Genomic DNA, 15,710 nt, shown 5'->3' on the forward strand with positions numbered 1-15,710 from the left:
GAAAACATGTCTTGTATTTTAGATTCCTCAAAGTAACCACCCTTTGCTTACTAGAATAGAAGACATGTTTTCAGTTATTTCACACTTTTTTGTTAAGTACATAATTCCACATGTGTTCATTAATAGTTTTGATGAATCTACAATTTAAATAGTCATGAAAATAAAGGAAAAACATTGAATGAGAAGGTGTGTCCAAACTTTTGGCCTCTACTGTATGTGCTCTCAGTGTTTGAAATATGATTTTTCTTTTTTTTTTTCCCCCATCTGAAACAATCTGCAGGATTCATTCATTAAACGTGGAAATCACAGTTTGTTTCCCAGCCCTTCTTGGCTCTGGAGTTCATGTGTGGAGAGTTTGGCAGGAGTTCAGCAGGAGAGGAAGTCAGGATGTTGAATCGGATCCTGCACTCAGGCGAAGTATGCATAGAGAAAAATGTTAATGCTGACCAGCAGGAGCGCGTTGAAGCCGCAGAACCGCGACCAGAACACGCTCTCTCTCACGCTTTGCACCCTGGGAGTTGGAGTCTCCTCTGGATGCTGCGGTGCTGAGATGCACAAGCCCGTCCCCCGACCACATGTCACCCGCCGCGTTGGCTCGGAGCCTGCAACCCACACACACACACACACACACACACATAGAGCAGCAACAGGATGTTACTCAAATTATAACTACATCAGCATGTGTGTGTGTGTGTGTGTGTGTGTGTGTGTGTGTGTGTGTGTGGGGTGACTGTTTACCACATGATGGCTGGTTTTATTCCAGCTTGTGTGAATAGTCAGACTCTTACCCTGGGCGCTACGGTGGCTGACGGAGGACACTTTCTGTAGAGGAATTTCTCGCGGTGGCTCCTCAGTCAAAGTCCACCAGGTCAGGTTTAACAGCTGCAAGAGTAGGAAATGAAAAGTTAAATGAAGGTGAATGTGTGTCTTTATTGACAACTTCCTGATGTAAATGAAGCATTCTGTACACTGCAAAAAAAGCCAACTTGTATTTTTTTTTGCCTAAAACAGTGATTTAAGTTGGTAAAACTTGGAAATATAAATTATTGACATTTAGGGCAATAATGTAAGTTAGCACAACAAAGGAAGCCAGTTGTCTACTCAAAAACAAGTTGGTGAGTTGTTGTTACTTATATCTTTAAGTTGGGGTTCACAACAAGGGACAATAGTTCTGATAACTCTTATTTCTTTGTTGTGAAATTTGGTCATTAGTGAAAGCTAGCGGCTAACTGATGCTAGCGGCTAACTGATGCTAGCGGCTAACTGATGCTAGTTACAGCTACAAGAGTAGCCATTAGCGTATCAATGCTAACTCAAAATTGTGGTCGCAACATTAGCTGACATTTCATAGCGGCGTTACAATCGTGCCAGAGAAATTCAGAGTTGAGCAAACTCAAAAACAAAACTTAAAATATTTAGTTTAATTGTCCAACTTAAAATTTTATCGAAGTTTGTTGCCTCAAAATTTTGAGTTCACCCAACTTTTCTTTTTTTGCAGTGTAAGAACTCCCTCCTCTTTCGGCATAAAGCAGAAGTAACTCTCCTAACCTCCTTTTTTTTAAATCACCATTTAACAGTTTTTATTATCTATATTTCCTCTACCTTTTTAATAGGGTTGGTGTTTCTTTATATATTTACTGATTCCTGAAATGCAGTGGAAAGGAAGTATTCAGATCCTTTTCTTAAGTAAAAGTACACTGCAAAATGACTGCACTACAAGTAGAAGTCCTGCATTTAAAACTTACTTAAGTGGTCACAACATTAGCTGACATTTCATAGCGACGTTACAATCGTGCCACTTCAGCACATTGCAGAAGTTAGCAGAAGTAAGGATTAAAAGTTATTACAGTATAAAATTATAAGTTAGTACAACTTACAGTTGAGTTGACGAAAATCTGAATTCAGAGTTGAGCAAACTCAAAAACAAAACTTAAAATATTTAGTTTAACTGTCCAACTTAAAATTTTAAGTTTGTTGCCTTGAAATTTTGAGTTCACCCAACTTTTCTTTTTTTTCCAGTGTACAGGGGGAGATGAAACAGATGTGCTGGTTTCTACTTGTGGCTAATTCTCTTGGGATGTGTCATGACAAGGTATTTCATCAGGGAGGCTGCTGTTTGCACTTTGAGTTCACACACAGGCCAGAATAATGCAAGATGTGACAAATGGGTCACCGGCTTAAAATAAGAAGCATTAAGTGTCTTTCTGTCAGTCGTTCTTCTGTACTATAAGATTTTCTCTTTAATTGCTTGTTGATCTTTTGGCTTTAGACAGAGACCAACCTTTAGATAAAACCTGCTCCTTTACCTCAGATTCAACTCTTTTTTTTATTTTTTAGAAGATAACATTACAGGTGAACCAACAGCAGAATCCTTACACAAGCATTACCTTGTTATTTCCTGTATGTGTGTGTACACACCTGTTCGTGGCTGGGCGGCGGTGTGAGCAGTGATACTATGGTAACCACGACAGCAGTGAGCCCGCAGAGCAGGATGGCAAAATGGAGGTAGTGGACGCCACGCAGGACCGCCGGGGCCGAGTCCACCACGCCACATCTGGGAGGCGGGAAGGCAAACTCCAGCACCATCCTACACACACCCACCACCAGACCCACCATCAGGCCCCAGAACGCACCCTGGACAGACACACACACGCACACACGAACACATACAGGTTACACTACGGGCCAAAAAAACTTGTTCAACATGTTCATAATCCAAAACTCTTTCCGGTGTCTTTTAGGATTCTTCAGAATTTATTTTACTTATTTACTAGTCAAGTCAAGTCAAGTCAAAGTTTATTTATAGAGCACATTTAACCCTTTATCAGGCAAAGAACTATATTTGGTAACTTCAGGTAATATTTCAAGAAAAAAGTTGCAAATTTACTAGATTAAAGTGGCAAATCTACAAGAAAAAAAAAACGCAGATTTAAGAGATTTAAAGTGGCAAATCTGCGCAGAAAAAGTCACAGATTTACGAGAAAAAAGTGGGGAAAAAACAACTTTTTTCTCCCAGATTCACCACTTTAAATCTCATAAATCTGTGCATTTTTTTCTTGTAGATTTGCCACTTTAATCTCGTAAACTTTTTTCTCAAAATATTATTTTCGTATGTTTTTTTAAAACATTCTGTCAGTTTGTAATATCCTCCAATATTCTCTAGGGTTGAAATTTGGAATTTGCAAGTATTTCAATGAAGGTTAAAGTGGTGAATCTGGGAGAAAAAAAGTTGCTTTTTTCCCACTTTTTTCTCGTAAATCTGCAACTTTTTTCGCACAGATTTGCCACTTTAAATCTCTTAAATCTGCGATTTTTTTTCTTGTAGATTTGCCACTTTAATCTAGTAAATTTGCAACTTTTTTCTCAAAATATTACCTGAAGTTTGCCTGATAAAGGGTTAAGGGCTTTTTTGAGATTTCACACTTTGTTTTAAGGGTTAAAGTCAAGTCAAAGTTTATTTATAGAACACATTTAACCCTTTATCAGGCAAAGAGCTATATTTGGTAACTTCAGGTAATATTTCAAGAAAAAAGTTGCAAATTTACTAGATTAAAGTGGCAAATCTACAAGAAAAAAAATCGCACATTTAAGAGCTTTAAAGTGGCAAATCTGCGGGAAAAAAGTTGTAGATTGACGAGAAAAAAGTGGGAAAAAGGCAACTTTTTTTCTCCCAGATTCACCTTAATCTTATTTAATGTATTTGTATTACATTTTCGTCATTTTTATTGTCTTGTGTGCATTGGCTTCTAATTGTTTTTGTCTTTTTCTACAGTTTTGATGTTTATAGTGTGTGTTTTTCTGTCATTAGCTTGTCAGTCATCTGTAAAAGCACTTTGAGCTGCACTAACGTCTCCTGGTGCTACACAAAGAAACTAGATCTATGTATTGAACTATGCTACAAATGTTTGGAATTCTTGAATGGCCTCGCCCTCTGTGAACATGATCCTTTACATGGTTTCTTGTTCTCATGCTTCTCTTTGTTTTCTTTGCTATTTTTTTTTATATATTTGGAATATATATATATATATATATATATATATATATATATATATATAGGTTATATGCTGCCTTGTTTATCACACAGTATTTTTACTGGTTTTAAATGTTCCCATTTCTATGTATTTTGTTGTTTCTTTATGTTCTTCACTGTAACAAATTGCTGTAAGAAAACAGCCAAATTGTGACAGTAACATACTATTTTCCATTAAAAAGGTATTATACTGTAGAAAACAATGCATTCTGGGCAATATTTGTAGGTAGTTTGCCGTTTCCCATTAAAATAAAAAAAAAATAAAAAAAAATAAATAAATAAAAAAAAAAATATATATATATATATATATATATATGTATATATGATATTTTCTAAGTCTCTTCTTGTACACATTTTTTAATGGCTGTATTTTACTTAACTAACTCATTCAGTATATGGTTTATTAAAATTACTGAGGTTACAGTGAAGACAGCGCTTAATTCATAGTAATTGGCTTTCAGACAGTAATATGCTCTATTTACAAAAAATGACTGCATTGTATACTGCAACAATATTGCAACTAGCTTCAGCACTATACTGTGTTTTAGTCTACTGTAAAAATCAATGAAATGCAGGATTTTACTGTAATTCAGTATGTGTTTTTATCACAGTAACATACTGTAAAGTAGATAACAGTAGAGGAACTGTCCAAAATCAAATGCCTTAAAGAGAACAGTTATTTATCGTGCTATCAGTTATTGGAATAATTGCCCGCTGAATATACGTGACCTGAATAGTAAAGTATCTTTTAATTATTACTTGAGAATGCACTATTTAAATTTGTGAGTAGTGAATTAACATATTTACTGTATGAAAGTGAGAATTAATGTAATAGATATGAATCTAATAACTTATTCTGAATGATTTCTGATGACGTATATAATAACGTCTACAATGTTTAATTGTTAAGTGATTTTTGTTTTGTCTTGTGGACCCCAGGAAGACTAGCTCCTCCCACTTTTGGTGACAGCTAATGGGGATCTTTTTAACAATAAACAATAAACAATAAACTGTAAAATTAACAGTAGAACGCTGGAAACCCTGCTGCCAGTATTTTACTGTTAATTTAAAGACAATAGTTTACAGTGTTGATGAGCTACATTCCCTGTTCAAAGGGTGCTATATAAATAAAGTCTATTATCGTTATTGTTATTGGAATTATTCCTGTTTAACATTCTGAACTTCCTGCTGCTAAATCATCAGTGTGTCAGGTGTTTTCGGGCTGGTTTTCACTCTCGCTTTCCCACAATGACGATCTGTCATCGTCCTGTCGCTGCTCACTAAAGAACACACACGTGCAGCGACACTAATAACTCTCTGTTCAGCCTTCAGCAAAGAATGTGATCGGTGTGGTTCACATGAAAAACAATCACCTTGTTGCAGCACGCAACGCAAACACAGCTTCTTTTACTTTCCTCTTATTATATCTCCTATTCTCTCTTTTCCAAACTGTTTAATGCAAACTGTGTCTCTCTTTGATCCATTTCTCTTCATTCGTGATGATGTGATTCCATGGTGACATTTGATTTAAAAATTAATTTAAATGTTAATTAATTAATTTAAAACAGTTATTGTTGTTGTTACGTTGCCAACTGATGCAAGGATTATAAAATGACAAATATTTAGAAATACAAGCCGGTTCCAAACCATTAAGAGACTAGTTTCTCCTTGGCGTTCAGTCCCAGCTAGGCAAGAATCCTTGGCTTTCTTTTTACTTTTTTTTTTACCCTTTTATTTGTCTTCTTTTTTTTTTTATCTCTAACTCTGTTTTGGATTGAGTTTTTATTACTATTTTATTGTTTTACTGTTTTTAGTATTTTAATGTTTTCATTGTTTTTATTTATACCTATTTGTGTATGATTTATTCTATTTTACTAACTGTACAGCACTTTGGTCAACTGAGGTTGTTTTTAACCCTTTATCAGGCAAAGAACTATATTTGGTAACTTCAGGTAATATTTCGAGAAAAAAGTTGCAAATTTACTAGATTAAAGTGGCAAATCTACAAGAAAAAAAGTTGCAGATTTAAGAGATTTAAAGTGGCAAATCTGCAAGAAAAAAGTCGCAGAATTACGAGAAAAAAGTGTGAAAAAAGCAACTTTTTTCTCCCAGATTCACCACTTTAAATCTCATAAATCTACGCTTTTTTTTCTCGGAGATTTGCCACTTTAATCTCGTAAACTTTTTTCGTATGTTTTTTTTTTTTTAACGCATTCTGGCTGTATGTAATATCCTCCAATATTCTCTAGAGTTGAAATTTGGAATTTGCAAGTATTTCAATGAGTGCCCTATGAAGGGTTAAACATTTAGATCATTTTATGGATTGAAATGCTAAAATGAACATTTTCAAACATTAATACAAAATGAAATAGAGACGATAGATCATAATCTCCACATTTGGCACAGATAAAGACACTATTTACATTTGGTGATGGTTTAATTGGTATTTTTTATGAGTTCGACTCTCTAGTTCAAAATCAACACGCATCATGTTCCTATTTAAATAGTTCTGTGCTGTTTGCTCTCTACACCAGTCAGCATGTGTCACATCCTGTGCGGTAACACATGCCCTTTGACCCCGTGAGTCAACACCATTAAGATTCTTCCAGCGATATGCTTACTGCGTTTATATGGACGATTTTAAAAAAGCTCACAGCTTTTGTGTTATGGTGCTATTGTCCCTTTTTAATAACTTCATATAAAAGGTATAAAGTGAAACAACCAGGCAGATAGGTTTAAACTGTGCACAGTTAGAAACCCAGGTTGTAGCTCCAGGTGAAAAAGCTGAAATTTACATTTCATTAAAGTGAGAAACACCCTTTCATTCTGAAAAAACTTAGAAAATCCTCTTCATTTTAGTGGTTAAACAGCGTGTCCCCAGAGAGCAGACACACCCAGGACGTGCTCTATTAAAAGTGGATTCAATCTCTTCTATCCAGAGGACTGGTTCAACATGTGTGTTATGAACTCTGGGCTGATACATGTTAACCCTTTATCAGGCAAAGAACTATATTTGGTAACTTCAGGTAATATTTCGAGAAAAAAGTTGCAAATTTACTAGATTAAAGTGGCAAATCTGTGAGAAAAAAGTGGGAAAAAAGCAACTTTTTTCTCCCAGATTCACCACTTTAACCCTTAATAGGACAATCATTGAAACACTTGCAAATTCCAAATTTCAACCCTAGAGAATACTGGAGGATATTACATACAGCCAGAAAAAAAGTCGCAGATTTAAGAGATTTAAAGTGGGGAAAAAAGCAATTTTTTTCTCCCAGATTCACCACTTTAAATCTCATAAATCTGCACATTTTTTTCTCGTAGATTTGCCACTTTAATCTCGTAAAACTTTTTTCTCGAAATATTATTTTCGTATGTTTTTTTTACATATTCTGGCAGTATGTAATATCCTCCAATATTCTCTAGGGTTGAAATTTGGAATTTGCAAGTGTTTCAATGAGTGCCCTATTAAGGGTTGAAGTGGTGAATCTGGGAGAAAAAAGTTGCTTTTTTCCCACTTTTTTCTCGTAAATCTGCAACTTTTTTCGCACAGATTTGCCACTTTAAATCTCTTAAATCTGCAACTTTTTTTCTTGTAGATTTGCCACTTTAATCTAGTAAATTTGCAACTTTTTTCTCGAAATATTACCTGAAGTTACCAAATATAGTTCTTTGTCTGATAAAGAGTTAACGACAGCAGTGTTATCTCCTTCCTCGCTCTGTTAATCTTTATCTTCCAATAATCACACTTTCCCTCACTTGCACTCTGTTATCAGCCAGAAACACTTTCATTGATTCAAGTGAAAGAGCAACATGTTCCTGCTGGTTCCTGCTGTGGAAATAATAAACAATACACAATAAAATGAGTGAGAAACACACACGCTTTCATGTGCGCACACACCAAGCAGTGAGGGATGTTGGCAGCTGGATCTCATGTGAGGCTAATAAACTGAGAAGGAAAAACAGTGCAGAACAACCTCAAAACTCTGAGTTTGGTGTCCAGAAATTTCCCCATCCTCGTCCACAGTTTTCATCCTAAGGCAGGGGTGTCAAACTCAAACACACAATGGGCCAAAATTTAAAACTTGAATAAAATCGCGGGCCAACATTGAACAAATAAACCTTTTAATATATACCAAACATGTTTTGCTTTAACATTAAATATGGAACCAGCAACGCTTATAAACATACAATATATAACTAAATAGTGCAGACATGCAAAATCAAATTTCAAATAAAAAACACATCAATGTCATTAATTTATTAAATAAAAATCGTATGCCTCTTTTCTATTTGCATCCTTCTGATTTAAATATCAAAATTTTTTCAACAGGTTAATAAATTCTGCCTTTCTTTTCGCCCTTTTTTGGGAAGGGGTAGCTGGGAGACAGCTCTAGCTTGAGGTTGCTATGACGACTGTCACAGAGGAGCGTTTCTGGGTCCTGTCCTGATTGAGGCGCCAAAACAACAGCAGGGCATTGTGGGATTTGTAGTATTAGCGGTAAATGCGCCGTATAATACCGGCGGGTCAGCTTTTATAGTACAATAATAAGATAATAATTTGGTATTGCCTCGCGGGCCAAATAAAATTACACTGCGGGCCAAATTTGGCCCGCGGGCCAGAGTTTGATACCCCTGTCCTAAGAGGTTTAAATTTGGCATGGAGGTCAAAGTGTGTTTCTGTGATCATGTCACTTGGATAAAGGGGGCGTGACAGTGGTTGTGGCCTATAATAAAAAGACTCATGACTTCTAACCAGATTCACCCACCATGGCCAAACTCACAAGTTGTTAGTTGTATACTCCCTATACTTAAGCCACTCCCCTTTTATAACTCAACGCCCCTTTAATAAATGTTTATCCCACAGCCTTGCAGGAGGCATCTTTGGACCCAGTAAAGCAGGGACACTGAACTTGCCACTTTGGCAAAATACCAGGAGGCCAAGAGCAAGTTATTGAACAAACATTAATAATATCTATCAGATAAAATGAATAAACATTAAAAAGCCCATAATTCAGGGGCATTACGAGGATTTGAGCACATTCAGGGCTTAGCCTGGTCCTCGTTTGGGGGGGTCCACAGGATATTTCTTCTGTCTTTTTTTGTTTTTGAATGCATTCAGACACCTTATTTACATTCAAAGCACAAAAAAAATGATAATTCTGAATCTATTTATTTTCATTGTGCTCTAGCTCAGTAGTTCTCAACCTTTCTGAGTCGCGACCCCCAATTTAACATGCATGTTGTCCGCGACCCCCCGCTCACTGAACAGAATCTCACACGCACAGTTCAGATCACCCAAAAAAGAAACAAAATGACCAAAAAAAGGAAACAAAATGAACAAAAAAGACACCAATTGACCACAAAATGACCAAAAAAGATACAAAATGACCAAAAAAGACACAAAATTACAAAAAAAAACCACAAAATGATTAAAAAAAGGGAACAAAATGACCAAAAAAGACACAAATTGACCACAAAATGACTCAAAAAAGACACAAAATGACCAACAAAGACACAAATTGACCACAAAATAATCGAAAAAAGACACAAAATGACCAAAAAAGACACAAATTGACCACAACATGAACAAAAAAAGACACAAAATGACCAAAAAAGACACAAAATGACAAAAAAAAGACATTAAGTGACCAGAAAGACTAAAACACATTAACACATGAACACTTTAACACAGTGGAGACAGAGCTGACTTCCAAAATGATTTGGCGACCCCCAGAAATCATCTCGCGACCCCAATTGGGGTCCCGACCCCAAGGTTGAGAACTACTGCTCTAGACAATGATCAACGGGCCACAAAGCACCCTACTGCGAGACAGATTTGGCCTGGGCCATATGCTGTATCGCTGCAGTATATAATAGTTTTTTAGCTGCAGCCAGCAGCTCTATATATCGCTCTGTCAGGCAGTCAATCATTGGGCCCAGAAAAATGTTCTAGTTTTTGCCCCAGGATGCTGAAATGTATGAACATGTGAATGCATGTGCATGAGAAGCTGTTATTGCTTTTATTTCAACAAAAAAAAAACCTTGTACATCGATGACAGTAATTAATCCTGTAATGATTAATTAATTGCTCTACTGACAGAAATGTATAATTCATTGTCAGATGTTTCCGAATGTGATTTTTTTTTTATATCAGTGTCAATTGAACATTTGTTGGTTTTGGACTGCTGATTAGACAAAATTAGACATTTAAAGTTGGCCTTTTGGACTGTGTGTGTGTGTGTGTGTGTGTGTGTGTGTGTGTGTGTCTGTCTGTCTGTCTGTCTGTGTGTGTGTGTGTGTGTGTGTCTGTCTGTCTGTCTGTCTGTCTGTCTGTCTATGTGTGTGTGTGTGTGTGTGTGTGTGTGTGTGTGTGTGTGTGTCTGTCTGTCTGTCTGTCTGTCTCTGTGTGTGTGTGTGTGTGTGTCTGTCTGTCTGTCTGTCTGTCTGTCTGTGTGTCTGTGTGTGTGTGTGTGTGTGTGTGTGTGTGTGTCTGTCTGTCTGTCTGTCTGTCTGTGTGTGTGTGTGTGTGTGTGTGTGTTTGTGTCTGTCTGTCTGCCTATGTGTGTGTGTGTGTGTGTGTCTGTCTCTCTATGTGTGTGTCTGTCTGTCTATGTGTGTGTGTGTGTGTGTGTGTGTGTGTGTGTGTGTGTGTGTGTCTGTCTGTCTATGTGTGTGTGTGTGTGTGTGTGTGTGTGTGTGTCTGTCTGTCTATGTGTGTCTGTCTGTCTGTCTGTCTAAGTGTGTGTGTGTCTGTCTGTCTGTCTGTCTGTCTATGTCTGTGTCTGTGTGTGTGTGTGTGTGTGTGTGTGTGTGTGTGTGTGTGCTACCTGCTCGTTGGTCCTCTTCCAGAAGACAGCCAGAGTGAAGACAGCAGTGACAGGCGGAGCGAGGTAGCTGGTGACTGACTGGATGTAGACGTAGAGCTGTCCGCTGTTGGCCGACTGCAGGATGGGGATCCACACCACGCTGACCACCACCAGGATCACCGTCACGATCCTGGAACACACACAGCTCTTATCTCAGCTGATCGGGACAATGAAAACGTATCACAGTACATAATTATGTCAGCTGCCACGTCCAGAGTTTAAGACAGATGGAAGTCAGCTCTGTCTCCACTGTGTTAAAGTGTGTTTTAGTCTTTTTGGTCATTTTTGGTAATTTTGTGTCTTTTTTTGTCGTTTTGTGTCTTTTTTTTGGTCATTTTTGTGTCTTTTTTGGTCATTTTGTGTCTTTTTTTGTGGTCATTTTGTGTCTTTTTTGGTCAATTTGTGTCTTTTTTAGTCATTTTGTGTCTTTTTTTGGTCATTTTGTGTCTTTTTTTGTCATTTTGTGTCTTTTTTGGTCAATTTGTGTCTTTTTTAGTCATTTTGTGTCTTTTTTTGTCATTTTGTGTCTTTTTTTGGTCATTTTGTGTCTTTTTTTGTCATTTTGTGTCTTTTTTGGTCATTTTGTGTCTTTTTTGGTCAATTTGTGTCTTTTTTTAGTCATTTTGTGTCTTTTTTTGTCATTTTGTGTCTTTTTTAGTCATTTTGTGTCTTCTTTTTTGTCATTTTGTGTCTTTTTTTGTCATTTTGTGTCTTTTTTTCGGTCACTTTTGTGTCTTTTTTGGTCATTTTGTGTCTTTTTTGTCATTTTGTGTCTTTTTTTGTCATTTTGTGTCTTTTTTTGTCATTTTGTCTTTTTTTGGTCAATTTGTGTCTTTTTTAGTCAATTTGTGTCTTTTTTGGTCATTTTGTATCTTTTTTTTGTCATTTTGTATCTTTTTTCTGTCATTTTTGTGTCTGTTTTTGTCATTTTGTGAGTGTGTGAGCGTCATACCTGCCAACCAGAAGCAGCTCTCTCTCTGAGGCCCGTGGCCGATGTTTCTTCCAGATGTCCATGGTGAAAAGCGTGGAGCTGCTGTTAAAGATTGAGGTCAGCGATGACATCAGAGCGGCCATCATCACTGCTATCATAAGCCCACGCAGGCCTGTAATACCACACAAAGAAGAACACATGAATGCAGGTTAACCCTTTATCAGGCAAAGAACTATATTTGATAACTTCAGGTAATATTTCGAGAAAAAAGTTGCAAATTTACTAGATTAAAGTGGCAAATCTGTGCGAAAAAAGTTCGCAGATTTACGAGAAAAAAGTGGGGAAAAAGCAGCTTTTTTCTCCCAGATTCACCACTTTAAATCTCATAAATCTGCACATATTTTTCTCGTAGATTTGCCACTTTAATCTCGTAAACTTTTTTCTCAAAATATTATTTTCATATGTTTTATTTTCACACATTCTGGCTGTATGTAATATCCTCCAATATTCTCTAGGGTTGAAATTTGGAATTTGCAAGTATTTCAATGAGTGTCCTATTAAGGGTTAAAGTGGCAAATCTGCGCGAAAAAAGTTGCAGATTTACGAGAAAAAAGTGGGGAAAAAGCAACTTTTTTCTCCCAGATTCACCACTTTAACCCTTAATAGGGCACTCATTGAAATACTTGCAAATTCCAAATTTCAACCCAAGAGAATATTGGAGGATATTACATACAGCCAGAATGTGTAAAAAAAAAAACATACAAAAATAATATTTTGAGAAAAAAGTTTACGAGATTAAAGTGGCAAATCTCTGTAGATTTAGGAGATTTAAAGTGGTGAATCTGCGAGAAAAAAGTTGCTTTTTCCCACTTTTTTCTCGTAAATCTGCAACTTTTTTCACGCAGATTTGCCACTTTAAATCTCTTAAATCTGCGACTTTTTTCCTTGTAGATTTGCCACTTTAATCTAGTAAATTTGCAACTTTTTTCTTGAAATATTACCTGAAGTTACCAAATATAGTTCTTTGCCTGATAAAGGGTTAAAGAAACTAATCCAAGCAGTTGACAGATTTAGAAAAAACTGAATTCTCACCACTTGGCATGAGTTCAATGACCAGTTTGGGAAAGGCGATATTGGAGCATCCGACCTCGGCTCCACACACTCGCACACACTCTTCTGGATCCACACATCCTACAGTGTCTGAAATATGAACACACGGCTCATTGACACAGGGGTAACAAAATATTCTCCTCATGCAGGATTCATGTCCCTATGCCCTAATTTCTATTTATGAAGAAGTAAAGGATCTGGGGTAAAAATACAGAGGCTAAAATGAAAGTAGATTATTGTGATTCGGTGCTGTTATTCTATTCTGAGTTAAATATGGCTTTGCTTGGGCTTATTACATGCAACAGATCACAAACTTTGCTCCTTGTGCTGGATAATTATGAGTATTATGTATGAAATTACAATATCTCACTTCAAAAATGCAAGCTGAACATTTATAACTGCACATAAAGTTCATAACTGTGTAGAAGCTTCACTTCACCCCTTTTTCTCGTAGTGAGCAAATATGAGCATTTACCTACAATTTAGGTGTTGACTGGTTTGCATTATGTGTCCATATGTCACTTGTTTGATATATTTCTGTACATTTTTTACTGTTTTTCTTTTTTTGCACTTATTTGGATCAGTAGTTCTCAACCGTTTTGAGTCGCGACCCCCACTTTAACATGCATGTTGTCTGCCACCCCCGCTCACTGAACAGAATTTCACATGCACAGTTCAGATCACCAAAAAAAGGAAACAAAATGACCAAAAAGACACAAAATGACCAAAAAAGGAAACAAAATGACCAAAAAAGACACAAATTGACCACAAAATGATAAAAAAAGACACAAAATGACCAAAAAAGGCACAAAATGACCAAAAAAAAAGACAAAATGGCCCAAAAAAAGAAACAAAATGACCAAAAAAAGACACAAAATGACCAAAAAAAAGGAAACAAAATGACCAAAAAAGACACAAATTGACCACAAAATGATAAAAAAAAAAAGACACAAAATGACTTAAAAAAACACAGAATGACCAAAAACAGACATTAAGTGACCAAAAAGACTAAAACACATTAACACATGAACACTTTAACACAGTGGAGACAGAGCTGACTTCCAAAATGATTTGGCGACCCCCAGAAATCATCTCGCGACCCCAACTGGGGTCCCGACCCCAAGGTTGAGAATAGCTGATTTGGATGTAAAGCACTTTGTAACCTGTGTTTGTAAGTTGGTATATAAATACATTTATTACAATTATTATTATGTACAAAAATATCATGCAGCAGTGTGCACAACTATAAACACTCCCACATGAAATACCACTCTTCTCTGTTACATAATAATACACATTCTTTCATGGGACATTAGATTTCTGAAGAGAAGTCTCCCTCATCAGTTTTCTGCTGAATTAATCTGCAGTTTGAATTCTGTGAGACATCAATCTCTTTAAAGTGTATTTATTAGATTGTTACACCATCTAATAGGTGATTAAAAGTGATCCTTAACAAGGCTTACCTGTCTATTATGTCTTTTTTATCCAGATTACCCTAAACTTGACCTCCTAATGTTCAAATATAGACAATAGCCTATAATTGAACAACACTAACTAACATGCTCCTTCTTAATATTATGTCCTAAATATATACAGTCATAGCAAAAATTATTAGATCATTGTTTTAGATAGATAGATAGATAGATAGATAGATAGATAGATAGATAGATAGATAGATAGATAGATAGATAGATATACTTTATTTATCCCAAGCTGGGAAATTACAGTGTAGTTTCTTCAATTTCTTGTTAATTTTAATGCCTGGTACAACTAAAGGTACATTTATTTGGCCAAATATAATGATAACAACAAGAATAGCCCATAAGAGTTTAATATAAGAGCTGATATCTATCCATTTTCCATGGTTCTCTTGATAATAACCAAAATAATTATCAAGAAACAATGAAAAATGGCTAGATATCAGCTCTTATGAGCTATTTTTGTACCAGGCATTAAAATTAACAAGAAATTGAAGAAAACAAGGGTGGTCTAATATTTTTAAGTTAAACTTGCCTAAGTTGTATCACTGATAAAAGAAAAATAAATACATAATAAAGTCCCCGAATTAGTTATTGCATTATCTTTCTTAAGTGGTTGTGTTTTGGGAATGGAAAACAGGATGGTACATTTATTTGGCCAAATATAATGATAACAACAAAAATAGCCCATAAGAGTTTAATATAAGAGCTGATATCTAGCCATTTTCCATGGTTCTCTTGATAATAACCAAAATAATTATCAAGAAAAAATGAAAAATAGCTAGATATCAGCTCTTATGAGCTATTTTTGTACCAGGCATTAAAATTAACAAGAAATTGAAGAAAACAAGGGTGGTCTAATATTTTTTTTCCATGTCTGCATACAGTACAGGCCAAAAGTTTGGACACACACCTTCTCATTCAATGCATTTTTCTTTATTTTCATGACTATTTACACTGTAGATTCTCACTGAAGGCATCAAAACTATGAATGAACACATATGGAATTATGTACTTATCAAAAAAGTGTGAAATAACTGGAAACATGTCTTTATTATTTTGTTATTTCACACTTTTTTGTTAAGTACATAATTCCACATGTGTTCATTAATAGTTTTGATGAATCTACAATGTAAATAGTCATGAAAATAAAGGAAACTGTATGTAGAAGTTAAACTTGCCAAAGTTGTATCACTGATAAAATAAAAATAAATACACAATAAAGTCCCCGAATTAGTTATTGCATTGTCTTTCTTAAGTGGTTGTGTTTTGGTTATGGAGAACAGGATCTGTGT

The 15,710-nt window shown here is 35.8% G+C and overlaps 1 protein-coding gene across 1 annotated transcript in view; it reads right to left on the bottom strand.

The window, feature by feature from the left end:
* Positions 1–210: 210 nt before the first annotated feature.
* Positions 211–15,710, bottom strand: part of slc5a10 (solute carrier family 5 member 10) — a 43,508-nt gene continuing 28,008 nt past the window's right edge. Inside the window, exons 10-15 of the mRNA XM_059343324.1 lie at positions 12,920–13,027; positions 11,849–11,999; positions 10,858–11,026; positions 2,419–2,634; positions 789–882; positions 211–602 (exon numbers count right to left, since the gene is read on the bottom strand). Coding sequence (XP_059199307.1) covers positions 409–602; positions 789–882; positions 2,419–2,634; positions 10,858–11,026; positions 11,849–11,999; positions 12,920–13,027 — 932 coding nt within the window. The 3' untranslated portion in view covers positions 211–408. The remainder of the gene's footprint in view (positions 603–788; positions 883–2,418; positions 2,635–10,857; positions 11,027–11,848; positions 12,000–12,919; positions 13,028–15,710) is intronic.

This window comes from Centropristis striata, chromosome 1 (genome assembly GCF_030273125.1).
Source record: "Centropristis striata isolate RG_2023a ecotype Rhode Island chromosome 1, C.striata_1.0, whole genome shotgun sequence".
In the NCBI taxonomy this organism is placed as follows: Eukaryota; Metazoa; Chordata; class Actinopteri; order Perciformes; family Serranidae; genus Centropristis; species Centropristis striata.